The sequence below is a fragment of the Molothrus ater genome, chromosome 10 (assembly GCF_012460135.2).
Source record: "Molothrus ater isolate BHLD 08-10-18 breed brown headed cowbird chromosome 10, BPBGC_Mater_1.1, whole genome shotgun sequence".
NCBI lineage: Eukaryota > Metazoa > Chordata > Aves > Passeriformes > Icteridae > Molothrus > Molothrus ater.
In genome coordinates, this window is record NC_050487.2 from 15,899,214 (window position 1) to 15,922,820 (window position 23,607).

Genomic DNA, 23,607 nt, shown 5'->3' on the forward strand with positions numbered 1-23,607 from the left:
AGTTTCTTGGAAGCCGGATCCCCATCCCAAAGGCTGCTCGGCACTAAGCAGAGATGCTGAAAGCAATTCCCGAGCGCCGATCCCAGCGGCAGCACCACCACTAAAGCTATTTATCCCGGCACAGGTTTTTTTTTTGTTTGTTTGGGGTTTTTTTTCCGCACATTCTTGCCTTCTCTTTTTGCTGGAGCCTCAGACCCTATTGAGAGGCAAATTTTAGCCATCTGGCAAAGCAGGCTGTGAGAGGGGAGGAAAAAAAAAAGAGAGAGAGAGAGAAAACACAATGTGCATGGGCACACACACATACACAGAACTCTGGAGATTAGGGAAGACAAAAACTGCGCTGAATGCTGGAGCGCAGGGCAGCCCCGCGGCGGAGAGGAGGGAGCGGCGGGCGGGGAGGAGGGCTCGGATGCGGGCAGGTCTGCCTGCCTGCCTGCCTGCCTGCCTGGATGTGGGGAGCGGCTGCAGGCACGGGAAGGCGTGACCTGCATGGAAAATGCCAGACAGCTCCAGACGCACACACACATAGGCGCACACACGCTCGCAAATCTCCGGACAGAGATAAGGCGGACAGCGGAGCGCTGGGAAAGAGGCAAAGCCGTCCCCCGCAAGGATCGAGCCGTCGATCCTCCGCACCAAAGCCGCCGGGAAACTCCCCCAGCAGCAGAATGAGGTGAGTACCCCGCACGGGCTGAGCACGGGCACGGCCGGGCAGGGGGGTGTGCTGCTGAGGAGGGATTCTCCATGATCACCGCGGCTCCAGTTCCCCTGTCCCGAGCGAACGAGGCAATGCTCACGGCCCGGCTTCGTGCCGCAGCCCGGCTTGCACGCCGGCATCCCGGCAAAGCCAGAGGGACATCCCGGCAAAATCAGAGGGACATCCCGGCACAGCCAGAGGGACATCCCGGCATAGCCAAAGGGATATCCCGGCAAAGCAAAAGGGACATCCTGGCATGGGCACCGCTCTGCCATGGCCGAGGTACAGCGAGGTGGGACCTGCAGCGCAGGCTTCGGGTTTCTGTGCACACCACGGTCATTTATCACTTTCACATGAGGTTAAGAGTTTCCTGTCATGAGGAAGAAGTTTGATGCTGTTTTGCCTCCCCTGCTTCGGAGAAAGCAGAGCTGCACAAGAAAACAGCCTGTTGAAATGGAGGAGGTGATGCCCATTGCACCAGCTCAGCATCCAGCCCCGTGCATGTACTCTGACCAGAGGAGTAACAGTTTTTCCCTTCACACATTTTTGTGGTTTCAGAACAGCTGTCAGAAAAGGGCATGTTCAACCTCACTCTGCTTGAAAGAAAAACCAATCCAAATTTCTCAGCTCCCATTTACTTTTCTTTGTAAAGAAGAGCTGAGAAAAGTGATGGCAGTATACAAATGAACCCCAGAAATTTGCTGCCCTGGTTTTGAAAGAACACAGACAGGTTAAAAATAATCCACTAATGCAGCTTCAACTTCCTCACCAGCATACCTAAATCAAGCCCTGATTTTGAAACCAGGTGTACATGTGAGTAGTAGTTCCAATGTCTGTTGTATACACCTACAAGCCTTTGCCAGGCCTTAGTGCCTATTTTAGAAATTTTAATGTTTAATGGCTCTTATTTCCTGCATGTTTCTTTTCCTTTGTATGCTCCACTATGTGTAAAGAGTCTTTCTGGGTCCTATGCAACAGCACAGGATGTTGTGTTCACACCTCCAGGATGGGTGGTGCTCTCTCCTTGTGCAGAGGAATACTCAGCTCATGCTCCCTTTCATGGCAAATGAAGCTCGAAGCTGCTGGGAAGTCAGCTGGACCACCAGAGATTTACCTGTTCTCTCTGCCCTCCTCTGGGAGAAATAAGTTGGTAACAAGTTGGGACAAACTCTTCAGACTGAGATTTTTTTAAAAGATGGGTTTGATGACAAAACATCTTTATGAATCTCAGCCTCTGAGAGAAGAGAAGAGAAGAGAAGAGAAGAGAAGAGAAGAGAAGAGAAGAGAAGAGAAGAGAAGAGAAGAGAAGAGAAGAGAAGAGAAGAGAAGAGAAGAGAAGAGAAGAGAAGAGAAGAGAAGAGAAGAGAAGAGGAGTAACATGCAGGGTTGCAAAGCTGAGGCCTGGTTCCATCTCTGCCCAGCTGCAAAGATGTGTGCTATTTACTGAGAGTTAATGATCCCAATTTGGCAGGATGAGGCTCAGCAGTAATAGTGATAATAATAATAATAATAATGATACTTAGCAGTTATTGCCAAGATGCTTTCACTAAATCGATTTAGCAAGCATCATTATTTTATTAAGCATGCTTATGTTTATTCTTCCATTAAATGAAGATTTGCCCACCAGAGCTCCATTAGTTCAGGGATGTGTTGCCAATGGCTGCTGCTCCAGCAGCATGGGAAACACCGAGCTCCTGATGGCACTTCAGGCTGGCTGGGAGCTGTGGAGGTGCCTTTGCATCCCTTGTGGCACCTGTGGCACCCACCTTCCAAAGGAACTTTCCCCTCATGGGATCCACATGCAGATCCCACCTGCACCTCCCAGGGGTTGCTCGTGGTGCCATGGTGCTACACCTCCTCTTGCACGATCCACTTGGGAAAATAGATGAGCTTTCCACAGCCACTGTCACTGCCAGAGTTTCATTTCATCCCCTCACATGTGTGTTCCAGGTACCCCCTGGCCTGGCCCTTCTGTGCCTTGCTGCTCTGTGTGGCAGATGCTGTGGAGCTGACAGACATGTTTGGGGAGATCCAGTCTCCCAACTTCCCTGACTCCTATCCCAGCGACTCAGAAATGACCTGGAACATCTCTGTGCCTGATGGATTTAAAATCAAGCTGTACTTCATGCATTTTGACTTGGAGTCATCCTACCTCTGTGAATACGACTATGTGAAGGTGAGCTGTGACATCTCAGGGCAAGTGGTGGGATAGACCAGAGCTGCTTGGCCAGCTGAGAAAGGGTAGTGCTGGAAAAGCTGGGAACAAGACATTTTCTCCATTTTATTGGGCTCAGGAGTTGTCAGTCCAGTTGACCACAGGGAGAGCACAGGTAAGCTGACAGCATCCACTGGACCAACAGTGAGTGGGACACCAGAGTCAGAGCTTACCCAGAAATGAACAAATTTCAGAAAGTATTTGGGCATCAAATTCTTACTGCACCCAATGGGATTTTCACACCTCTGGGCTGATAAAACACCTGTGGCTAAACACCAGTTTGTGCCACTCTGATGCCAGCAAGGAGATCCCCTGAGCTGGGCACACTTTGTCAGGCCATGGCTGTGGGTGCCTCTTGCAGCCAGCCTGGATCCTTGTCCACACCTTGCAGGCCCTTGGGACACCCTGTCCAGCCCCACGGGAAGCAAAAGGCAAATGCTGGACCTGAGCTTGAGGCTGCTATGGAGGTTTCCAGGGAGCTGTCATGACCAAAACCTCCAAATATTTCAGTCTGCTTCTCTGCTGAGTGGTAACCCACCCAAAACTGTGGTGGCCTCACACTGCAGTGCCCCAGAGCAACCTTGTCTGTAAACCACGGGTTTCTCCAAGCAGGGTTCTCCTTCACATCCAGGACAAGGCTGGCTCTCCATATCTCTGAAGATGTTCAAGTGTGGTGCTTCTGGCAGATCAGCAGTAGCAAGCGGGTGCTTTCTAGGTTGAACACACCTTACATCATCACCAGGACAAGCTCCACCCTGCTCCTTCACACAGAGGCAGGTGGAGCTTGCTCCCAGGTCTGGAACCACAGAACTTGGCCCTGGTGCTAGTTGCCAGATAATTGAAATTATTGTTTTATTCTTGCCCTAAGAAAACAAAGCAAACATTTGTGTCTTTTTTCCTCTAGGATCTGTTACTCCCTGCTTTAATTTCCCCTTTGTGCTGGCACTCACCCTGCTACTAACAGCTCTCATTGAGGTTTGATTAGCTCTTTCTGCTTCTCCTGGATCTTCTCCAAGCACAAGGGCCCAGGGACATATATAGAGATATATTGCTTTAAAACCCCAGTAAGCTCAAGGAACAGATTTCTTGGAAACTTTCCCCCTTCCAAGCTTTACCCCTCCTCCTGCCCTTCACCTCCTGCTCTTTTTTCCTTTTTCATAAGGCTCCCTGTTATTTGGCCATGGTGCCAACTTGGCACCACAGCTCTCCCTGCTGCTGGATTTCCATAAGAAGGAGGTATTTTTCACAGGGATTTAGATCTCAGCTGTATAAATTTGCTCAGGGCTGTAACTCAGCTTGCAGAGCCTCCACCACAGAATTACATTTGGAAAGTGATGAAAATGGATGGATTCCAGGAGATCCAGAGGTTACTCTGCTGGGTAAGGGTGCAATCTTGATGCTACTAAACCACTGGCTTAGAAAACATTAAGGAGAGCAGTGAATGACTCTGTGGCTGTTTTCCTCCTTGAGTTTGTGTGTCCAGCTCTGTCTCCACCAATGCAAGCTGTAAAACCAGCATCAATCAGCCGGCTCTTTGACAGAGGCCACAGTGCATGGCTATAGAATATAGCTATAGACCTGCACATACAGGTGCTTCTCTGTAATATTCTGCTGGTGACAGTGAGGAAGCTCAGAACCACAGGCAGAGCTCTGTGTTCCATGGTGTTCAATGGATTCCCCATCTATGAACTTGTACCACTGCTTTCTGAGCTCATGAGTAACTTTAATCTCTGCAGCACCACATGCCAGAGAGTTAGACAGGTTAAATTTATGATTATTTGTTTCTGTGTGTGTGAAGAAACACCTTCTTGTTCGTTCAGGTCTTCATCATCTTGACCGCCATAAGAAGGAGGTTAAAAAGGGGCTGAGCAGGTGGGGACTCAATTCAGGACAGGCAAAAAGCCCCTGTGCCCTGGCCTTTGCTTCCCTCACCCCCTGGCTGCCCACACACCCAAGCTCTTAAGCAGTGTAGAAGCTCATCCCAAGTGGCAAGCTCAGGGTGATGTGAGCTGTAAACCCACACAGACCTCTGCCTTCGGGGTGGTCTGCAGAAGGGAACAGTTTCCAGAGCTCTGAAACAATGGCTAATTAAAACAATAGCTGTTTATTTATATATATGCACACGCACGCGTGCCCTTGTGTATATATGTAAAAAATGAACGTGGCTCCTAAAGAAATGCTCACAGCATGGGAGGCTTGTTTGTGCAAATGGGCATGGCAGAGAAGGGGAGTTGCACTTCAGTGAGGAAGTGAGCCAGGAGGAATGGGAGGAACAGCCATCCCCAAAATACCCACCTGGAGAAGCCCCCCATGCAGGTAGAAAACTCCAATTTGCTGGAGAGGCAAACTCTGGGGCTCAGCACACTGGATACAGCCTCTCACCTTTGGGTGGCTGCTGTCAGCCTCCTGCCAGGTGCATGTGGACAGGGATGGAGCAGCCACCCTCCCTGGGCTGCCCTCTTCCTGCTCCTTCCCTTTGCTGTGCTGCTCAGCAGGCTCTGCCCAGCTCATCACCATCCACAGGCAGCCAGTCTGGGGGTTCCTCATTTGGAGGGGATTTCACCATGATTTGCAAGCCTGCAGCACTGGCCCAGGGCACCCAAAAAGCCACAGCCCTGACTATAAAATCAGGATTATAAATGACTTGAACAGTGTCACTGAGGAGCACAGTGACAGGGAGATGGGCATCCTGGCTTCTAAGGGGCCATCATGAGTAAATCCCCAAGTTTATTATAGAGATCTGAGCCTGGGGAGCTGTCAGTGGGGTTTTGCACATTGCTCAGTCAAGCCCTGGAATGAAATCAGCCCCCAAGAGCTTGGCAGCCAGCTCCTTGGTTGGAATGAAGATGAGGGGACACCCCATCAATGACAGATGAGGCACTGGTAGGGCACATGCAGGATCAGGGAACAGGCTTGGTTTTTTATTCAGGGCAGTGCATGCCCAGTCTGGGGCTGCAAGAAGGGTGCACAGGGCCCATGTACACCTTCGTCTATTCAAACGAGGGAGAAAAAGCACAAATCAAGGTTTGGCATGAGCTGGGGGTTCAGGAGGAGAGCATCCTCCTCTGGTCCTGTCAGCCAGCCTCAGCCAGGGGGTCATTCATTCCCTGGGAGTGTGGGGTCCCAGAAGGAGTACTCTGAACTGCAGGAGGCAGCTGGGAGAGCCCAGGGCTTTGCTTCTTGTATCTCCTATCCTGATAGCTCTCTGCAGAGGTCTCTGGTGGCACTGGCCATTCCTCCGTGCCACTGGGGACAGTGCAGGGGGAGGAGCGAGACCAGGCATGGGAGCAAGTCATCAGCCCTTGCAGGACCCCAGCATCCTGCCTGGTCTCTTTTCACCCCCAGCCCCTCCAGGGAACAAACCTTGCCCAGAAATAGGGCACGTGGGTGCAGCTACCATGCAGGAGGGGACAGTCTCTGGAGCCAAGCCAAATCCACAGCACAGGAAACCAGCTATCCTCCTTTATCACCCGCAGCAGAGCTGCCATCTATGTTCCCGTGGAAATTCAGGGCAATTTCATGTTTGCAGCACATGAAAGGACCCTAGATGTATCTTGGGGGAAGATCTCCAGGAGAGTTGGAGGCTTTTGCAGTGGACTGTCCCTGCTTCACTCCCAGCAGTCAGTAGCAGCAGCATTGTGGAAAAAAGCCCCATTGCTCTGGGTGTTGCCTTCTTGCCACACTCTGCGGGGCCACTCGGCAGGGGGCCGCTTCATGCCCTGCCCTGGCTCTGAGCATCTCCTCCCCATGTCATGTTCCCAGTGTCTTCAGCCCAGCACTGCGATTTCTCTGCCTAATGAGCCATTTATATATATTACAAGTGGTATGTTTGGCCTTCATCAGTCCAATTAGTGCATTCCTGGAGGGCTGCAGAGGGGGCGGGTGGCGGCTGTGTTTCCGTATTGCTGCTCCTCTCAGGCAGCAGACACCAAACTGCAGGGCCAAATTCCCCTCGGTGTTTCTGGCGTTTCATTAACCCCCTGGCTGCAGGAGGCACCTCCAGAGCGTCAGTGCTCCCAGGCATCCCCAACAGACCATGCCCTGGGACAGCATTTTTTCCTGCCAGCCAGGGCATCCCAGCTCCTTCGCCCAAGGGGGGAATCACTGTGGGGCAGAGAGGGGCCTCACAGCTTGGGACACCCGTTAGCCACAGCACCAGCCCAAATGCAGAGGGATGGAGCCACAGCCGAGGGATGGAGCCACAGCCAGAGAAGGACTCCAATCTGCCTCCATCCAGAAGGGCAGAAGTCTTAACGAGGGACTGAGGATGCAAGAAAAAACAGGGAAGACAACAGGAGGCATTGGCACGGGTAAATTTAAGGCACAAGGGTGTTGCTATATTTTATTTTTCAAAGGAAGATTCTTTCAGCGTATTTTTATAGGGAATTTCTCTGTGGCAATTGATATTTCCCTCAGGGACACATCTTCTCTAGTGAAAACGTCGACATCGTGACCCGAGAGGGAGAAACTCCAAACAAACAACCAGGATTTAATTACCAGCCTGCTCGCTGGATGTAAATGATCTACAAAAAAGTATACAGTCCCCAGCAGAAGCAGCAAATATTAACCAGGGATGATGACCTCTCTGTTTAGTTTACTGCTGAAGGGCTGCCTCTGCTCCCTGTGGCTCGGGGCATGGGACCCGTCTCAGATAAGGGGCTGTGGATACCTCCAGTGAGGAGAGCACAGCTCTCCCGGGGCCCATCCTGCTGCTCCAGGGCTGGATCCAGAGATGCTGGGGGCAGTGTTGGGGCTGGCCCCATGGCTGCAGCATCCTCCAGCAGAGGCACAGGGCATTGGGAAGGTTTTCCAGCACTTTGGGAATGCTGCACTGCAGGTCCTGCACCCCCTGGGGCTGAAGGCAAGGAATGGGAGCTCACACGGTGACTCTGAGTCCTGGCAAGGGTGACAGCCACCAGCCCCACACAGAGCAGCTGGCTGGAAATTCCTCCTTCCCACAGATTTCCTTAAGAAAAAGCATTTTCTGTGGAAGGGGCTGTGTTCCACGTGCTGGCACTACCAAGTCTGTGCATCAGGGCTGAAATGCCTTTTTCCTTTGCTTCTGGTGATGGCACTCCTGTTTTTCAGTCTGAAACACTATTTCATTTCAAAACAATCTTTCAGATTTAAAAGCAATTCTAAAGCACCACAGTATATTTCAAAGGGATTGAAACCAGATGGAGCCCAAATTACTTGTTTTCTTTTTTTGCCCCAGAACGCTGTTACACACAAAAAAAAAATCAATTGGGTTTTTGTCCCCAAAGCAGGGTGCGTGTTTTTTCTCGAAATTCCCAAAATTTATCATCGGAAAGTGTCTCTCTTTTCTGGCCAGCTCCAGCTTGTATGAGAGGATGGAAAATATCTGGAGGCAATGTCAAGGCATGCTGAGTTGCCATTTCCATGTTGGCTTTCCCTGGTGTGAACGAGTTTCCGCCTGTTTGTTCAGCTCTGGGAAATTTCCCTTTCAGCCCAGACCCTCCCCAGCAGGCACATCCTGGGGGTCTCTTGGTGACAGGGATGGAGTCAGAGAAGGGTCTCTTCTTGCTGAGGCCAAGCAAGCCAGGGACAGCATTCCAGCACCTCCAGGACCCCACGGGCCCCCAGCAGATGACTGTTTTCCCCAGGCATGTGCTGGGGGGCTGCAGACTTCATCACAGTCTCAATAGCAGTGGCTTGGCTCGAGCAGTGGTGGCTGCCTGGTGGTGCTCATCACATTCCTCTGCCGAGGCTTATTCATATTCAAATCCCTGGGGGAAAGCAGGCAGGGTGCTGGGAACTGCCTGGGAGAGGTCGTGGTTGAGACAGGGGCTGGGGAGGGGATGTGTAGGAGAAGGAGGTGGATCAATGCTGGAGAAAACAGCAAAGAAAAAGGAAAGGAGAGGGTTTCCAGGGAAAACTGAAGGGTTTTCTGCAGGGATTACAGTGCTTTAAGGCACAGATCAGGCTCTGTTTTAAAGGGATGCACATAGAGACTACTGAATGTGCTGATATTACAACAGTGCACCCTGGCTCATCACTCCCCTTCCTCAGCCCTCTGGGTGCACGGTCAGAGTCCCAGCAGTGCCTGGAACCACAGCTCTGGAGCCACACAGAGAGCCTGGGTGGGAGGGACAGGACCAAGCTTGTCCAAGGCAGCCCAAGGGACAGAAATTCCAGCTGCTGCTTTGATCTGATGCAAAACCAATAGGCAGGAACTCCTCTAGGCCCCTCTCACAGATGGATCAGTGTTTGAGCCATGGGAAGAGGTGAGGGGAAGCATCTCAGGTGCCACCAACTCTGAGTGGGAATGACACAGCCCAGGGCTGATTTTCACATCCCTTCTTCTGCACTGCCACTCCATGATCTCATCCCATGTCCCAAATGAGCTCCCACCCTGCATCCTCCCTTACATCCCCCAGCTCCTCCCTACACCCAGGATGCCAGGGCTCTTGGCATCTGCCTCAGAGACCCTCCAGGCAGAACAGGCAGACCTGAGTCCCTGTGCCCCATGGAGACACTGGTGAGTCCTGGCAGGGGACAGCCTGGGGAAGCACAGGCAGAGATGTGAGCTCCTGGATAGAGAGGATGATTCCAGTCCCAGCCTGACCTCCCCAGGGAACACACAGCAGGCTCTCCAGGCTCACCCCTTCTTTCTGCCAACAGATTGAAACGGAGGACCAGGAGCTGGCAACCTTCTGTGGCAGGGAGACAACGGACACAGAGCAGGCTCCAGGACAGCAAGTGATCCTGTCCCCAGGGCCCTACATGGGGCTCACCTTCAGGTCTGACTTCTCCAACGAGGAACGCTTCACTGGCTTCGATGCCCATTACACTGCTGTGGGTAAGCAGCATTGGAGCCTGCAGGGCCAGCTTGCTAGGACAGGGAACCAGATTTGCAGGGACCACGTCTCAGGTCAGCCCCGGGTTCCCTGGCAAGAGAAGAACTCATGTGCAGCCCTTGGGCCATGTGGGTGCTCATGTGACCCACCACATGGGATAACGGATTTCTCGTTGTTATGACAAATGTCCCCACAAAGGGTGACATGTGGAGAGCTTCAGGGTGACCTCCCTTCCTTGTTAACTCCATTACAGATGTGGATGAGTGCCAGGAGAAGAGTGATGAGGAGCTGGCTTGTGACCACTATTGCCACAACTACATTGGCGGGTACTACTGCTCCTGCAGGTTTGGCTACATCCTCCACTCCGACAACAGGACCTGCAAAGGTACCACAGGCACAGCCCACACCCAGGCATGGGCACACAGAGGGTCCTTGAGTAGGCATCCCACCTTCCAAGCACGGGCAAAGCAGCCCTTTTTTTGCTGCCAGGAGGGTGGAGGTGCTTCTTCTCCTACAAACCAGTAGTGTGGGTCTCCTTCTTCCAGGGGCTGTACTCCTCAGCTAAGCTCTGTAGATCTCCTCAAGTCAGAAAAATGAAAAGCTTTAGTCCCTGCTCTGAATCTGCATCATGTAGATTAGCTGGGACTAGCTCTCAGCCCAGGGCTTCTGTGCCATGGGCATATTTGGAAGTTGGCTGTGTGAGATTCTCCTTGCATGGACACATATTTGAGATCCATGTACCCATATTCGGAATCCATGGATCTGCCCAATAGACCCCACTCCACTGGGAGGATTGCTGAGCATGGTCATGGCTGGGACACGGCTGTCAGGGCCCTGATGGAGCCACGGCTGTGTTTCAGTGGAGTGCAGTGACAACCTCTACACCCAGAGGAGCGGGGTGATCACCAGCGCCGACTTCCCCAGCCCCTACCCCAAGAGCTCGGACTGCCTGTACCGCATCGAGCTGGAGGAGGGGTTCTTCATCACCCTGAACTTTGAGGACAGCTTTGATGTGGAAGACCACCCCGAGGTGACCTGTCCATACGACCACATCAAGGTGAGCTGGGCTCTGTGCTCTCCTCCTCTCATACTCACCTCTTGTGTCCCCAGTGCTCTGGTGATGGGATCAGAATCGCCGCAGTCTAAACAGGGATGACAGAATCAGCAGGAGCCTTGTGCTCTAATCACCCCATGTCACTTACCACATCTGCTTGTGACCCTTCCAGCCAACAGTGACCCTCTTTCTGTTCACATCCCCCCAACACATGGTGCTTAAGCCCTACTCCAGCACCATCCATTGGCCTCAGAGATCAAAGAGCCCCCTCAAATCCCTCCCTCATCTTTGCCTTGGCAGATCAAAGCAGGCCAAAAGGAGTTTGGACCTTTCTGTGGAGAAAAGTCCCCAGGACGCATTGAAACCCAAACCAACAGCGTGCAGATCCGCTTCCACAGTGACAACTCTGGAGAGAACAGGGGCTGGAAGCTGTCATACACAGCAATTGGTAACTCCTGCTGCTTTCCTGTTTGCTGGGCTTGGGAATGGGGAGGGCTTTATAAAGGTAGACAGCATGAATTTGGTAGTCTGTGATCCTGTCTCCAGAAAGGATCTGTTCCAAAAATCACAATAGGAGAGGCATAAAGTAACATGGAGCCCTCCCTCCAAAGGATTTTTTTTTTCCCTACAACAACTGGGCTCTGAAACAAGACTATATTGCAGAGCAGAGCAATTTTGGGCAGGATAATTGCACAAGCTACTGTTATTAGCTCCCAGATTTGTAATGCTCAAAGACAGAGAATTACAGACTGAAGGCAAGACATGGAGACTCCATGCCTGGCTGAGCCATGCCAATGTAGACTAAGGGTAAAAGCAGGGCAGAGATGCTCAAATTCTGCTACATGGGCTGGGTGGAAGATCTGGGACTGTACATTTGCTCCATTTATTCCCCTGTTTAGCATAATTTGCTTTCCATTCAAAGGAAACCCGTGCCCACTGGTGCAACCACCAATCAATGGGAAAATTGAGCCTTCTCAAGCCAAGTACACCTTCAAAGACCAGGTTGTCATCAGCTGCAACACTGGATACAAAGTGCTGAAGGTATGGGTTGACAACATGGAGCTGGGAATATGGGTAGGAAGAAGAGGATGCTTCCTCTCAGAGCCATTGCATCTCAGGGAGAATGAACACAACCATACATCATCCTCATCCCCTTCCCAGGAGCAAGGAAAACACCTCCTCTGAGAGCCAACACCTTTCCTTTCCAAAGATACAGAGGGAAAGAGGAGATAGCACTTCCCTGAGCCACCTTCTCAGCACCCCTCTGAAGTCAGCAACCTCATAGAATGTCAGGCCTGGCTCCCCTGCCAGAGAAAAAATCAGCAAAAAACTCTGAGGCAGCTGCCAGGGCTCTGCCTGCCCCCCACCTCAGTGGGCACAGTCTCAGCAGCCCTGCAGAGTCCAGCCTCCACTGACTGGGAGGTCCTCGGGGACTTGGGGACAGCATTAGTGAGTCAAGGGGGGCAGGACTTTGGCAGGCTCTCTCTGGGAAACAGCTGAGAACCACAGAGAGCATGGCTGACTCATGGGGTGGCTGTCTTCCCTCCAAGCCAGTAGCCCACTTTGACTTCCAACATGGACTTGGGTATTTCTCTGATCTCCTCTCAGTCCCATCCTTCGTGCAGAGCTGCCTCCTTACCCATCCCATCATTTACAACAGGAATAAGTGACTCCAGGTCTTTGGTTTTCAGCGTGCCACAGAGTTGCTGGCAGCAAGAAAACGCCTCAAGCTTTTCATTACTATTTTATTGCAATTTTTAGCTAAAAAAGTCCTCTTCCAGGGGATGCTAGCTATAACCTGACTAAATCACCAAAAAATTCCCTTTTTATTGAGAGATTTGTTTCTTTGCTTTGAACATTGATAGGCTGTTGGTTTTTTTTTGTTGTTGTTGGTACCTTCTGCACAGGATAACGTGGAAAGTGACTCCTTCCAGATCGAGTGTCTGAAGGATGGCACATGGAGTAACAAGATCCCTATCTGCAAAAGTAAGGACACCCTTCCCTACCCTGCCAATGTCCTTTTCCTGCTAAAATCATTTCATGCTAATGGGAGCTGCCCTGCCAGAGTGGAGTTCCTTACTCAGAGACACAAACCCAGCCAGAGAGGCTACGTAACCCTGCAAAGCTCTTTTGGCTTGTTCTTGGATAACATAACGGGGCTCAGGCCAAATGCCACAAGCAGGAGATTGGTGCTTTCATTTAGATTACTCATAACTTGATTTGTGAGCCACTTTGCTGTCTCCCTGTCAAAGAAACAGCAAGCCTGGCTCTTGAGAACTGGCTCTGTCAGGTAAGCCTGGGACAATGTGGGATAGTCTAGCTCCTGGTCCAAATTTCCTTCCAAATGGAGGCTGTTAAAATGCAGGGCATTGGAGAGGACCCAGGTACTAGCCTAAACTGAGCACTGCTCAGGTAAGTGAGAGGGGAGAGAAATATGTCCAAATATTTCCAAACCTTAAAATGGGAGAAAAGGAGAGAAGAAAAGAAATGCCATTTGAAAGGACAGGTGATAATTTGGATCATCTCTTCTTTCATCTAATCCAGCTCTTCCCTCAGCTCAGGTGTGAGATATGTACCTGATCACACCTTTTTCTTTTCACCCAAACCTCTCAGAGCTCAAGGAGGCTCTCACTGCTGCTCAGTGCTATAAGGCTGGCCCAGAGAGGAGAAAAGCAGCAAACATGGTCAGAGATTGTCCCAGGTCCTTCCAGGAGAGGCAGGAGGGGTGTTGGGATCCAGGTTCTTCTCATCTGGGCAGATGCTTTTAACAATTGTGCATCTTACCTTGGAAGAAAGAGTATTTCTGGAGTTCTAATTCATGTTTTCTCAGGCCAAATGGAAACTGGGAGGCTCTCAGACTTGCTAAATAGATTAATAACTGAAAGGGCTCCTTAAAAGCTGTGGGGTCAGTGATGCCTCTGCCCTACTGAGGAACTCTTCACTCCTACACTTTCACTACCACAAATTCCCATTGATTTTATCCAGCTTGAACAGTGATCAGAGAAAATTTTGCATTGTCTAAAACTTTGAACAAAATCTAGGTAAATATTTTTAACACCAAAAATTATTAATTTTTTGAGAAAATGGAAATGATTACCTGCATTGTTCCAGCTAGGCTGGAACTAATCCCTTCTTGTGTAGTATGACTCACTACACTAAATTTCTAAGACCTCTTTGGAAAGCCAAGAAGCCCCTAAATGGGTAATTTATGCCTCTAGACTACAGACTTGCACCTTCCTGGGATGTCTGTGCGAGGCAGGGCACAAACAATGCAGAAAATAGAAAACTTCTCAGCAAAGTGGATAAAATCCAGCTCCATAGCCTGGAGAGGCTAAACAGAAACCCGTGACAGCTTCTCCCAGCCACTGCCCCCAGGTTGCCCTGGCTGAGCAGAGTGAGGGGTCCCCAGCAGGGCCGTGGCTCCGCTGGCATCCACAGCACCCTGGCACAGCTCACTGGGAGCTCATTAACGATTTCTGGTGTTTTGGGGGCTGGGTTTCCTGCATGTCTCTCTCTGCTCATCTACTAATTGGGCTTTCTCTCTCTGCTCTCCTCCTTCCCCTCTGCTTTCGATGCAGCTGCAGATAGAGCCGACAACCAGACAGAGGGAAGAGCCGGCTCAGAGCGAGTGGCCGCGTGAGGCTGGCGCCGGCCATGCCGCCCCGACGGGCAGCCTGCCTGCCTCGATGCCCCTCTGATCTGTCCAGTACCCAGGGCAGGTTCCCTTTCCACTGGCCTGGCTGCCAAATCCATCTCTGTGGCTTGTCTAACCGGCATGGCACTCTTAACCCCCACGCCTGGTGCTTTCTTAACTCCGTCTCGAGAAGGGTGAAGGAAAGGGGCGCCGAGCCCCCCTTTCCCACTGACACACTGCCCCAGGGGAAGGGAGCCCACCTGGCCCCAGCACCACTGCCTGGGCACCACGTGCTGCTGCTGCTGGCTGCCAGCATTTCTGCACCCCTCCCTCTCCACTCGGACTCCTGGGCCGCCCTGGCTCCCCCTCCAAGGCAGCCGGGCGAGGACTGTGGCACGGCCGCCCGGTTGGTGGGTTGGTGGGTTGGACTCAGTCTCCCACTGTCCTTCCTCACTGGCCCAGTGTTGCAAATAAGAAACACTCCTTCCCTTCCTCTCTCCAAGAGTCCTGGTGCCTTTCAGACCCTCTGGACAAGGAGGCCTGGAGGATGGGTTGACATCACCAGCCCTGTCCTGCAGGCACCAAGCCCTGGCACTGAGACAGGGGAATGGTTGTTCCTCTGCTTCCCCTTTGCTCCCCATGGCTGGCCTGGCAGAGGTGAGGAGAGCCTGGCCTCAGGCTGACTGCAGGTGAAAGAGGCCAGAGCCTGGTATGTGGCCCCATTCACATCCCCAGGAACCATGGGAATACACACTGTTCTCCCTGGGGCACTGGAGGCTCCACTTAGGAGGATGCTGGGATGTGGACCAGAGGCTGGGAGAGGAGGAGGAGGAGGAGGTGTGTGCTGGGGACATCAGTCCACTTCTGGTCCTACAAAGACAGAGATGCTAAATGGCCCCTTTCCTGAGGGAAAACTCTAGAAAAGTTCACAGAAGGAATGCCCTCCCCTCACCCTTTCTGCAGGACCTGGGACACAGGTGCAGCAACACCTCTCTGCAAGAGCCCATTCTCCAGGGATCAGGCCTGCCCAGGTCTGAGTGGCACACAGGGATGAGATGGGCTGTGCAGTAGGCTGTGCAACGAATGCTGCCCTCCAGCCATGAACAATCCCAGAGTAGAGATGGTCAGAATGGCCCCCTGACATCCATTCCCTCTTTCCTGCAAGAAAACAAGTACCCAGACTCTCCACCCAGCCTGCCTGCACCTACACACTCATCCCATCACTTGCTGTCTCTACAAACAGTGGAGGGGACCCTGGTGAATAGTGAGCTGCAGTATTTTGCCATAAATCAGTTTTTTTTCACCCAAGGAATTAGGCAATCCTGAGCAGTGGTCCATATCCCTGGTTCCAGCTATGTGTCCAGTGAATTCTCTCTTTGTTAGCCTGGATCAGTTGGGACTGCTCTCCTCATTCCCTTCACATCCTGGAGCACATGGGAACCAACAGACCTCACATCATCCCTGATCCACAGGACCTGCTTACTGCAAAGTCACTGTGACTTACTGCAAAGTCACTGTTTCCCTACTCAGCCCCTAATCCTAAACATAGCAGAACCCAGCTGCACAGCACTGCATTTCCTGGCAGGATCAGACCCTGGTTCCTGCCCTCCACTGGGGCAGCTCACCCAGGATGGGGTAGGGGAAGGCTGCACAGCATCACCTGAATGTGCTGTGAACTGCCCACGTGGGAGGGAGGCTCAGCTCCAAGGAAGTGACTCCTGGCTTTGGCAGATGAACCCTCCCACAGCCTGGGATCCTCCCTGGAGTGTTTGGCACTAACCTAATATGGGGGACAAGCCACGGGGAGAGGCTGGGCAGAGCACTCTGGGGGGTCATGGGGAGAAAGGGAACCATGGACAGGCCATGGGGAAGGGCAAAATTCTTCTCCCTCTATCCCACCCTGAGTCAACACCAGGGACTGGTAATGCAGAGCCATCCCTGCTGATGTCTTGGGGGATGGAGCAGGTTTGGTCTCACCCACATGGACTGGCCTCCCCCCTGCCTGCAGACCAGCCAAGGCACACTCTCCGTGTCCTTCATCTCCTGCTGTCATAGGACAGCCAGGACCCAGGGTTGTTCCACCTGATCTGTAAATGCTCCTCAGCACTGTTTGGTGAGCAAAACCAGAGCAGGAAGGACAGGGCTGTGCTCTCAGCAAAGCCTTGTGCACAGAGGAGCACCCCTGATGCACTGCCTGCCTCTCCCTGCACACTTCTACAGTGCAAAGACACACTGTGGGACCATCTCACAGAGCTCACCTGCCAGGACAGGCTTGTTCCCCTCCCACTGGTGCAGCAGAGAGATCCTGCTCCCTCATGGAGGGGCCCCCAGGCCTGGGGTCTCCACCAGTGGGAGTGTGGTCACACAGCCTGTGGGTAGGACACGCTGCTGGTGCTCCTGGTGCCACCCGAGTGCTCTGTCTGTGCAGGGTGGCCATGGCAGGGTTTCACAGAGCCAGCCTGCCCTGCCAGGACAGAGCCCCCTGCAGTGCCACAGAGAAAAGGGACACAGCATCATATAGGCCCTTGATGTGCCCCACAAGAGCACCATCCCAGGCCAGAGCCCAGCACTACCTGCCTGCAGGCTGGCTGAACACCCCAAGATACAGCACAGGGTCCAACCTCCCTTCTGTGTTGGCTTTCAGTTGCTGACTGCAAGGCGCCACCGGAGCTGGAGCATGGCTTTGTCACCTTCTCCACCAGGAACAACCTGACCACCTACCAGGCAGCCATCCAGTACCACTGCCAGCACCCCTACTACCACATGGCCCCCAACAGCACCGGTGAGCAGTGGGGCCAGGCCACGTCCCCACGGCACAGCCAGGGTGGGCACGTGGGATGCAAGAGGGGGAGCTTGGGATGGCAGCTCCAGAGTGTTCTGCAAACAGGCTGCACATACCAAAAAACCTGTGTCTGCCCTGCCTGGACTGTCAGACTGGACAAATCCTGCTCCACAATGATGTAGGATGGAGCTGGCCCTGCTGGCTGCTTTGCCTGGGTGTTTCACAGCCTCGGCAGAGCGGTGTGGGTGTTTGTTTTGCATTCTGCCTTCTCACCCTGCCATCTGCTCCCTGCAGACTACAAACTTTTCTGTGTCTCTGTGAAAGGAGCTGCTGCTGGAGAGAGTACCAGGTCCAGCAGCCTCTGGAAGGGCTCTGCAAGGCTCCTCATCCCAGCACCCAAATGTTCAGCACAGACAAAGCTGAACAGATAGTGGTGGGATCATATCAGACTGAGTTTTTCCTGCCATCCCCCTTAGTCCACAACCACAGAAAAACCAGAAAGTGGTTTATCAAGCACCACAGTTCTCTGTACCCTCCAGATCCAGTTCTGGACAGTAGAAAGGGTGCATACACAGCCCAGCCCTTCTCCCTTCTCCTCCCTCAGCAACCAAAGCCAAAAGAATTCTTCACATTCTTGTCTTCCTGCTTTTATCTCCCTGCATATGGTCCCAGCATCACATATGAATTATCAGAATGGGCATTGGCAGCATTTTTATATGGAGGCAGCTGCCAGCAGAGGCTGAGGCCATAGCACAGCCCTCCAGACAGCTCCAGGCAATGAAACTGAGGATGGAGACATGTTCCTGCATGGAGGCAGGGCTACCATGGCCAGGGCATTAAAAGGGAGGTCACTTCCTGCTCTGACAAAGGGTTCAAAGGGCCCTGACAGCCAGGCAAGGTCTCCTCACTGGAAAAGACAATCCCTCATGCCAGGACCAGAGCCCAGCTAACACTTTGCTCTCTTGCAGCCACCTACACGTGCGATGCGTTGGGGCAGTGGAGGAGTGAGGAGCTGGGGACCAAGCTGCCATCCTGCAGACCAGGTACTGTGCTGGGGTGGCTTCACACAGCCAGGGGTGCAGAGCAGGGACACAGGGAGGGGATGCTGCCATGCAGGAACCCTGCTCCTGGTGACACTGCCAGCTATATATACCCAAGTGCCACAGTGCATGGCCAGCAGGGTGGTGGGGACAGAGGCTTCCTGCTATCCCAGCAGGCCCAGGGGGTCAGGGTGCAGTGGTGGCACTGGGGTCACAGCCATCCCAGCTGTCAGGGCTCCCCAAGCTCCCCACTCCAGCACACAAGGAAACCAGCCACCCACTGGCCATGCTCAGCTGCCAGCATCCCTGGAGATGGCTTTAGCCAAGAGCAGAGCATTACCTGGCTGTCAGCTCCTGTTGGCAGTGTGCACACATCCAGTAGCAATTATCACCTCTTCAAGCCTTCCAGAAAAAAACAAACTGCTTTACAGGGAAGGAAAAGTCCCAAGTCTTTGAGCAGTGGCAGAAATGTTTGCAGCCAGCAAGTTTCCAGGCCAGGCACCTGCTTGGGATTAAACAAAAGTCTCTGGGAGTTTCTGACCAAGCATGGGGCCAGACTGGCTGGCACGTCAGGGGCCTGGAGGCAGTTTGGGTGTGGGCTGTAGTGGGATGTGCAGGGATGGTTCTCCAGAGAGGTGCAGGCATCCATGCCATGCAGCAGCTGCAGCTGCAACCACCCTGGGTTCAGACACTGGCCCAACCCCATGGAGGGTATCTGCTCTCCGGCCATGCTGAGACACTGCAAGGCTAAAGGAAGGACTCCTAAGATTCTCTGCATCCCACAAAACTCCAAGACCAGGGCTGTGGCTGCTCTTGTTGTGGCAGCTGCTCTCTGCATCTCTGCTTGATGTTTCAGCCTGAACTAATTTGAGCTGGGAGCATACGGGGACAGCTTTGGGGCCATAGCTGCTTTCATGGGCCATTTCCAGGCCTTGTGATTAGTGACAGGAGTCAGAGAGACTTCAGGAAAATGGAAAATCCCAGAGAGAGGGTGATGCTCTCCTGAGATCGGCATCTGCCGGCAGCAGCTGGCCAGCTGCTCTTCAGATCTTCCCGTGTCTCACGCACCTCCCCATCAATAGGAACCTCTCTTCCAGGAACCTCTGCTCCATGCCTGCCTCTGCCATTAGTGGGAGCATTTGCAGCCTGGTCAGCATTTTTGATATGTAATTTAATAAATATTTGGCTGTATGCACTTCCTCTAAAAGCATCTCCCTGGGACAGTCATCGGCTTCAGTGCAGCAGAGCAGCTGGGCTGGACACAGGAATTCTTTTCCTGAGCATGTTTTTGATTCCTTTCAGCACTGGGAAAGACAGGGGTGTGGAGCACATGCAGAGACACATTCACCATGTTCTCTCCCTGCTAGAGTTACATTTTTCCTAGAGACAGACCCCAGCCTCAACAAATCCACAGTAGCAGCTTCCAGTGCTCCTGCCCTGGTTCCAAGACTGATTCTCACCCTGACCCCACCACCTGAGGGGTCAGAGCCTCTGTTTGTGAGGCTTTGCATCCTCCCCTCACAGCACAGGTGGCATTGAGGCAGAGTCCCAGCACTTTCCATGGAGGATCTGGGGTTTTTTTGCAGACTGAGGGGGATGAGACCAGCACCTGAGTTGCTGTGATTTGGGACTCTTTCAGATGTAGGACAAGCCCAAATAGGCTTCCATAACCTCACAGTGACATCAGCATTCCCAAGCCACCTGAGAGACATGTTCCACAGTGCTGCCACAGGCAGGAATCAGCCCCACCACCAACAGCCATATCCCAAGGCTTAAATTCCCCAGGGACAGGATTGTCCCTCCCCACCCTGTCGAACCTCTCAGAGCCACCTTCAGCATCCTGATTCCCTCATCTTCCTAACACCGTGCTTCTGGGAACAAAGCAGGCAACATGTCAGGGCTCTTCAGGCATTAATTCTGGTCTATTGAAGAGCTGAGCAGAGAGCTTCTGGTTTGGCTGCCAGAATTGTGGCTGATGAGACGCAGGAGTAAAGCCCATGGTGCTAGGCAACATCCCATGGCTGAGCCTTCTCCAGCCACAACAGCTCCAGGAGGGCAAATGCCATGGCTGTGAGAACACAGACCTCGTGACAGGTCTCAGTGAGGGGTGAGACTGGGTTGATGTCAAGCTCCAGTCCTCCCACCATCATTCCCCTGGGTCTCTTGGCACACTGAGCAGGAGCCAAGCAAGAGCCTGAAAGGTCTGGGAAGGGCTGGGTGAGCTCACAGGTCACAATGAGGCTGTAAGATTACTCATTTGGCCTTTCTGCTTCTGAAGTGGTGTGGATCTAGCCAAATCCCTCCAGAAACTGAAAATGGAAAAAAAAACCAAAACCAAAAAGGACAAAAGAGAGTGTTTGGTTTGGAGATAACCAGCCACACGTCTCCTTTCATTTGTTCCCTAGATAAATAAGCTGGAGGTAACTGTGCTGTCCCTTCTGTCCCCAGTGTGTGGCCGGCCAGCTCGTCCTCTGCCTGGCATCATCAAGCGCATCATCGGCGGGCGGAACGCGGAGCCCGGCTTCTTCCCCTGGCAGGCCCTGATCGTGGTGGAGGACATGTCCCGGGTGCCCAACGACAAATGGTTTGGCAGCGGGGCCCTGCTCTCAGAGTCCTGGGTGCTGACAGCCGCCCATGTGCTGCGGTCCCAGCGGCGGGACAAGACCGTCATCCCCGTCTCCAAGGAGCACGTCACCGTCTACCTGGCCCTTCATGATGTGAGGAACAAGATGGAAGCTGTCAACAGGACAGTGGAGAGGATCATCCTCCACGAGGAATTTGACATCCAGAACTACAACCACGACATCGCGCTGGTCAAGCTGAAGGAGAAAGTGACCATGGGGAAGTACGTCATGCCTGTCTGCCTGCCCCAGTTTGAGCACGAGTTGGAGGGGCCTCACCCCAACACGCTGGGGCTGGTGGCTGGCTGGGGGATCTCCAACCCCAACATCACGGTGGATGAGATCATCAGCTCAGGCATGAGGACCCTGTCTGACATCCTGCAGTACGTCAAACTGCCCGTGGTGCTGCACGCCGAGTGCAAGACCAGCTACGAGTCACGCTCAGGCAACTACAGCGTGACCGAGAACATGTTCTGTGCTGGCTACTACGAGGGGGGGAAGGACACTTGTTTGGGGGACAGCGGGGGAGCCTTCGTCATCCAGGACCCAGGAACACGGAGGTGGGTGGCCCAAGGGCTGGTCTCGTGGGGCGGCCCAGAGGAGTGCGGCAGCAAGCAGGTGTACGGTGTGTACACCAAGGTCTCCAACTACGTGGACTGGGTGGAGCAGAAAACAGGCTCCTCAGAGAGATGGACATTTCTGGACCCAGAGCTGGAGAGATGAGTGACTAAGCAGCCTGCTGCCACCGCGGCTCCCTTTCTTCTTGTTGTTATTGTTTAATGTGCTCCAGACTCGGGTCTTTCGCAAGCAATAGCCACGATACTCCGCGCATGCCAAGCCCTTGCCAGGTCATTTGTTTCACTTGGTCCCGCATCCCTTCACTCGCATTCTTAGGAAATGCTTGCTAGGGAGCTGGAAGGAGGGGGCGAAGGACAAGATCTCAGCTGGTGTCCTTTGCATGTGCTGCCCATCTGCAAACCTCACCCACACTCCAGGGAACTTCCCTCCGAGCCAGGAAAAAGGCACAGCGATTGAGGCAGCGTTTCCCTGACACCAAAGCTTTGTGCTGTGTACAGGGAATTGTCCCCACCCCCAGGACTCTCTGGCCAGATCTCTCTATCAGAAGATGCAACTACAGAGCTTCAGAGCCTATGGACAGTGCAGGAAACCCATGTGGGCAGGCCTGGACCTCACAGGTTCCCCATGCTGGTGAAGCTCTTTTCTGCGCAAGGAGTAGTGAGAGAGTCCTGGGAATTTGCGATTATTTTTATAGGCAAATAAACATCTCTTCTTGGTAGCATCTCAGGTGATATCCACCTGGCCCCAAAGATGTGAGGATGCATCCACATTTAACCCTAAACTTCAGCCATGGCTGCCAAGACAGCACCAGCCCAAATGGGATACCTGTATCCCACCATGTGGGATGAGTGACCCACAGAGAACATGAGGACACAGAGCAGGGTTTGAATTCAGCATGACCCTGACCTCCAGCCACAAAAATTTCTCCAATCTTCTGTCACCTGAAGCCCTCTCCAGTCCCACCCTGAGATTAGCTCTGTGGTTTCCAGCCACAGCAGATCTCCCAAGGAAAATTTTCCATTACAAGACAGCTTCACATCAGCTGTATCTAAGCAATACTTATTTTCAGCAGAATCATTTCATATAAAACACCCTTTCTTGCTTTCATCTCTTTCTCAGGGGCCTGGTTAGTCCCACATGACAGTTTATTCATTCTTGCAAGAACCTAGTCCCTTTTCACTGCTTTTGAGGCCCCTGATTTTGCTGATTTACAGGTTACCAGTGATGTTCAGTGTTTGTTCATGGCTCTTGTGGCCTATTGCAGGTGTCCAAGTCCTTCTAGACTGACTCAAATCCATCTAATACACCAGAAGTATTCATATCTCCCCAGCTCCTCTCCACAGCCCATGCAGACAAATCCCAACAAGGAACAAGGTCAGGCGAGCTGTCCTTCCTTCAGCAGGACCTTCTCCTTTATTTGCCAGCATAGCTGTAAGCAACATGCAAAAACTGCCTGCTGTGCTCTCTGCGTGCCTGTAGCCTTCTTCAGGCCTCTCTTTCTCCTCCTCCTCCTCCTTTGGTTTTTCCATGAAAGGAAGAAGCCAACAGTGGATGAGCCACTCTGACATTTTGCTATCACCCAAAAAGCCATTTGTAGAACTTGTAGAGGAGCAGAAGGCCTAAGGAAGGTTGAACTTTCAGATACACTATGAACTGTACTCTTGGCTATGTCATGTAACTGCAAGGTATTTTTTAATATATATGTATTTCTTTTTTTATATATATTACATTCAGTAAAATACCTGATGTCAGGTAAGGATGGTTCTCTTAGTCTTCCTCCTGAGAACAAAATAAAACTTTTGTATGTACTGAGCTTGTGCCCTGTGGCTTTTATTTCAAGAGGAACATGGTTAAGGCCGGTTGCTGATATCTGCCATGCACGCCTGCACTCCCAGGAGAATCTTCACACCATCCCTCACTCTGACGGCTGCTCAGCCTTGGCCTGTGCAGCTTCCAGGGCTGAGACAGACCCTAGCAGCCCCTGAATACAAATCACAAAAAAAAGGCGACAGAGGAGATCCTGCCTTCAATTATTTATAGCCTGAGCACATCACTGAAGATGGGGGTAGTGGTAGGAGCAGAGGGCAGCAACCTGTTTGCTGAGAATAGCAATTAAGTCTGGGTTCAATTAACATGAGGGATGTGACTTTTGCTTTAAAAGGTGTGA

At 52.5% G+C, this 23,607-nt stretch overlaps 1 protein-coding gene across 2 annotated transcripts; it reads left to right on the top strand.

Annotated features, from left to right (window-relative positions):
• The first annotated feature begins 344 nt into the window (after positions 1–344).
• On the top strand, positions 345–23,093 carry MASP1 (MBL associated serine protease 1). Of its 2 annotated transcripts, XM_036388804.1 has the most exons (11): positions 345–673; positions 2,648–2,873; positions 9,555–9,732; positions 9,984–10,115; positions 10,591–10,787; positions 11,085–11,232; positions 11,707–11,825; positions 12,692–12,770; positions 17,063–17,200; positions 18,169–18,243; positions 20,689–23,093. In XM_036388804.1, the coding sequence occupies exons 1-11, from the start codon at positions 345–347 to the stop codon at positions 21,582–21,584; spliced, it is 2,517 nt and encodes an 838-aa protein (XP_036244697.1). In that variant the 3' UTR covers positions 21,585–23,093. The 2 variants fall into 2 exon arrangements, with proteins under 2 accessions (XP_036244697.1, XP_036244696.1); XM_036388803.2 differs by lacking the exons at positions 17,063–17,200; positions 18,169–18,243; positions 20,689–23,093 and adding an exon at positions 14,363–14,910.
• The last annotated feature ends 514 nt before the right edge of the window (positions 23,094–23,607 follow it).

What these genes read in the sequence shown, in the direction of transcription:
- MASP1 (XM_036388804.1), top strand. Translation starts at nt 345, where the DNA reads ATGCTGGAGCGCAGGGCAGCCCCGCGGCGGAGAGGAGGGAGCGGCGGG. An exon ending in TCCCCCAGCAGCAGAATGAG is followed by an intron (nt 674 to 2,647) that starts GTGAGTACCCCG and finishes TGTGTGTTCCAG; the next exon opens with GTACCCCCTGGCCTGGCCCT. An exon ending in TGCCCATTACACTGCTGTGG is followed by an intron (nt 9,733 to 9,983) that starts GTAAGCAGCATT and finishes ACTCCATTACAG; the next exon opens with ATGTGGATGAGTGCCAGGAG.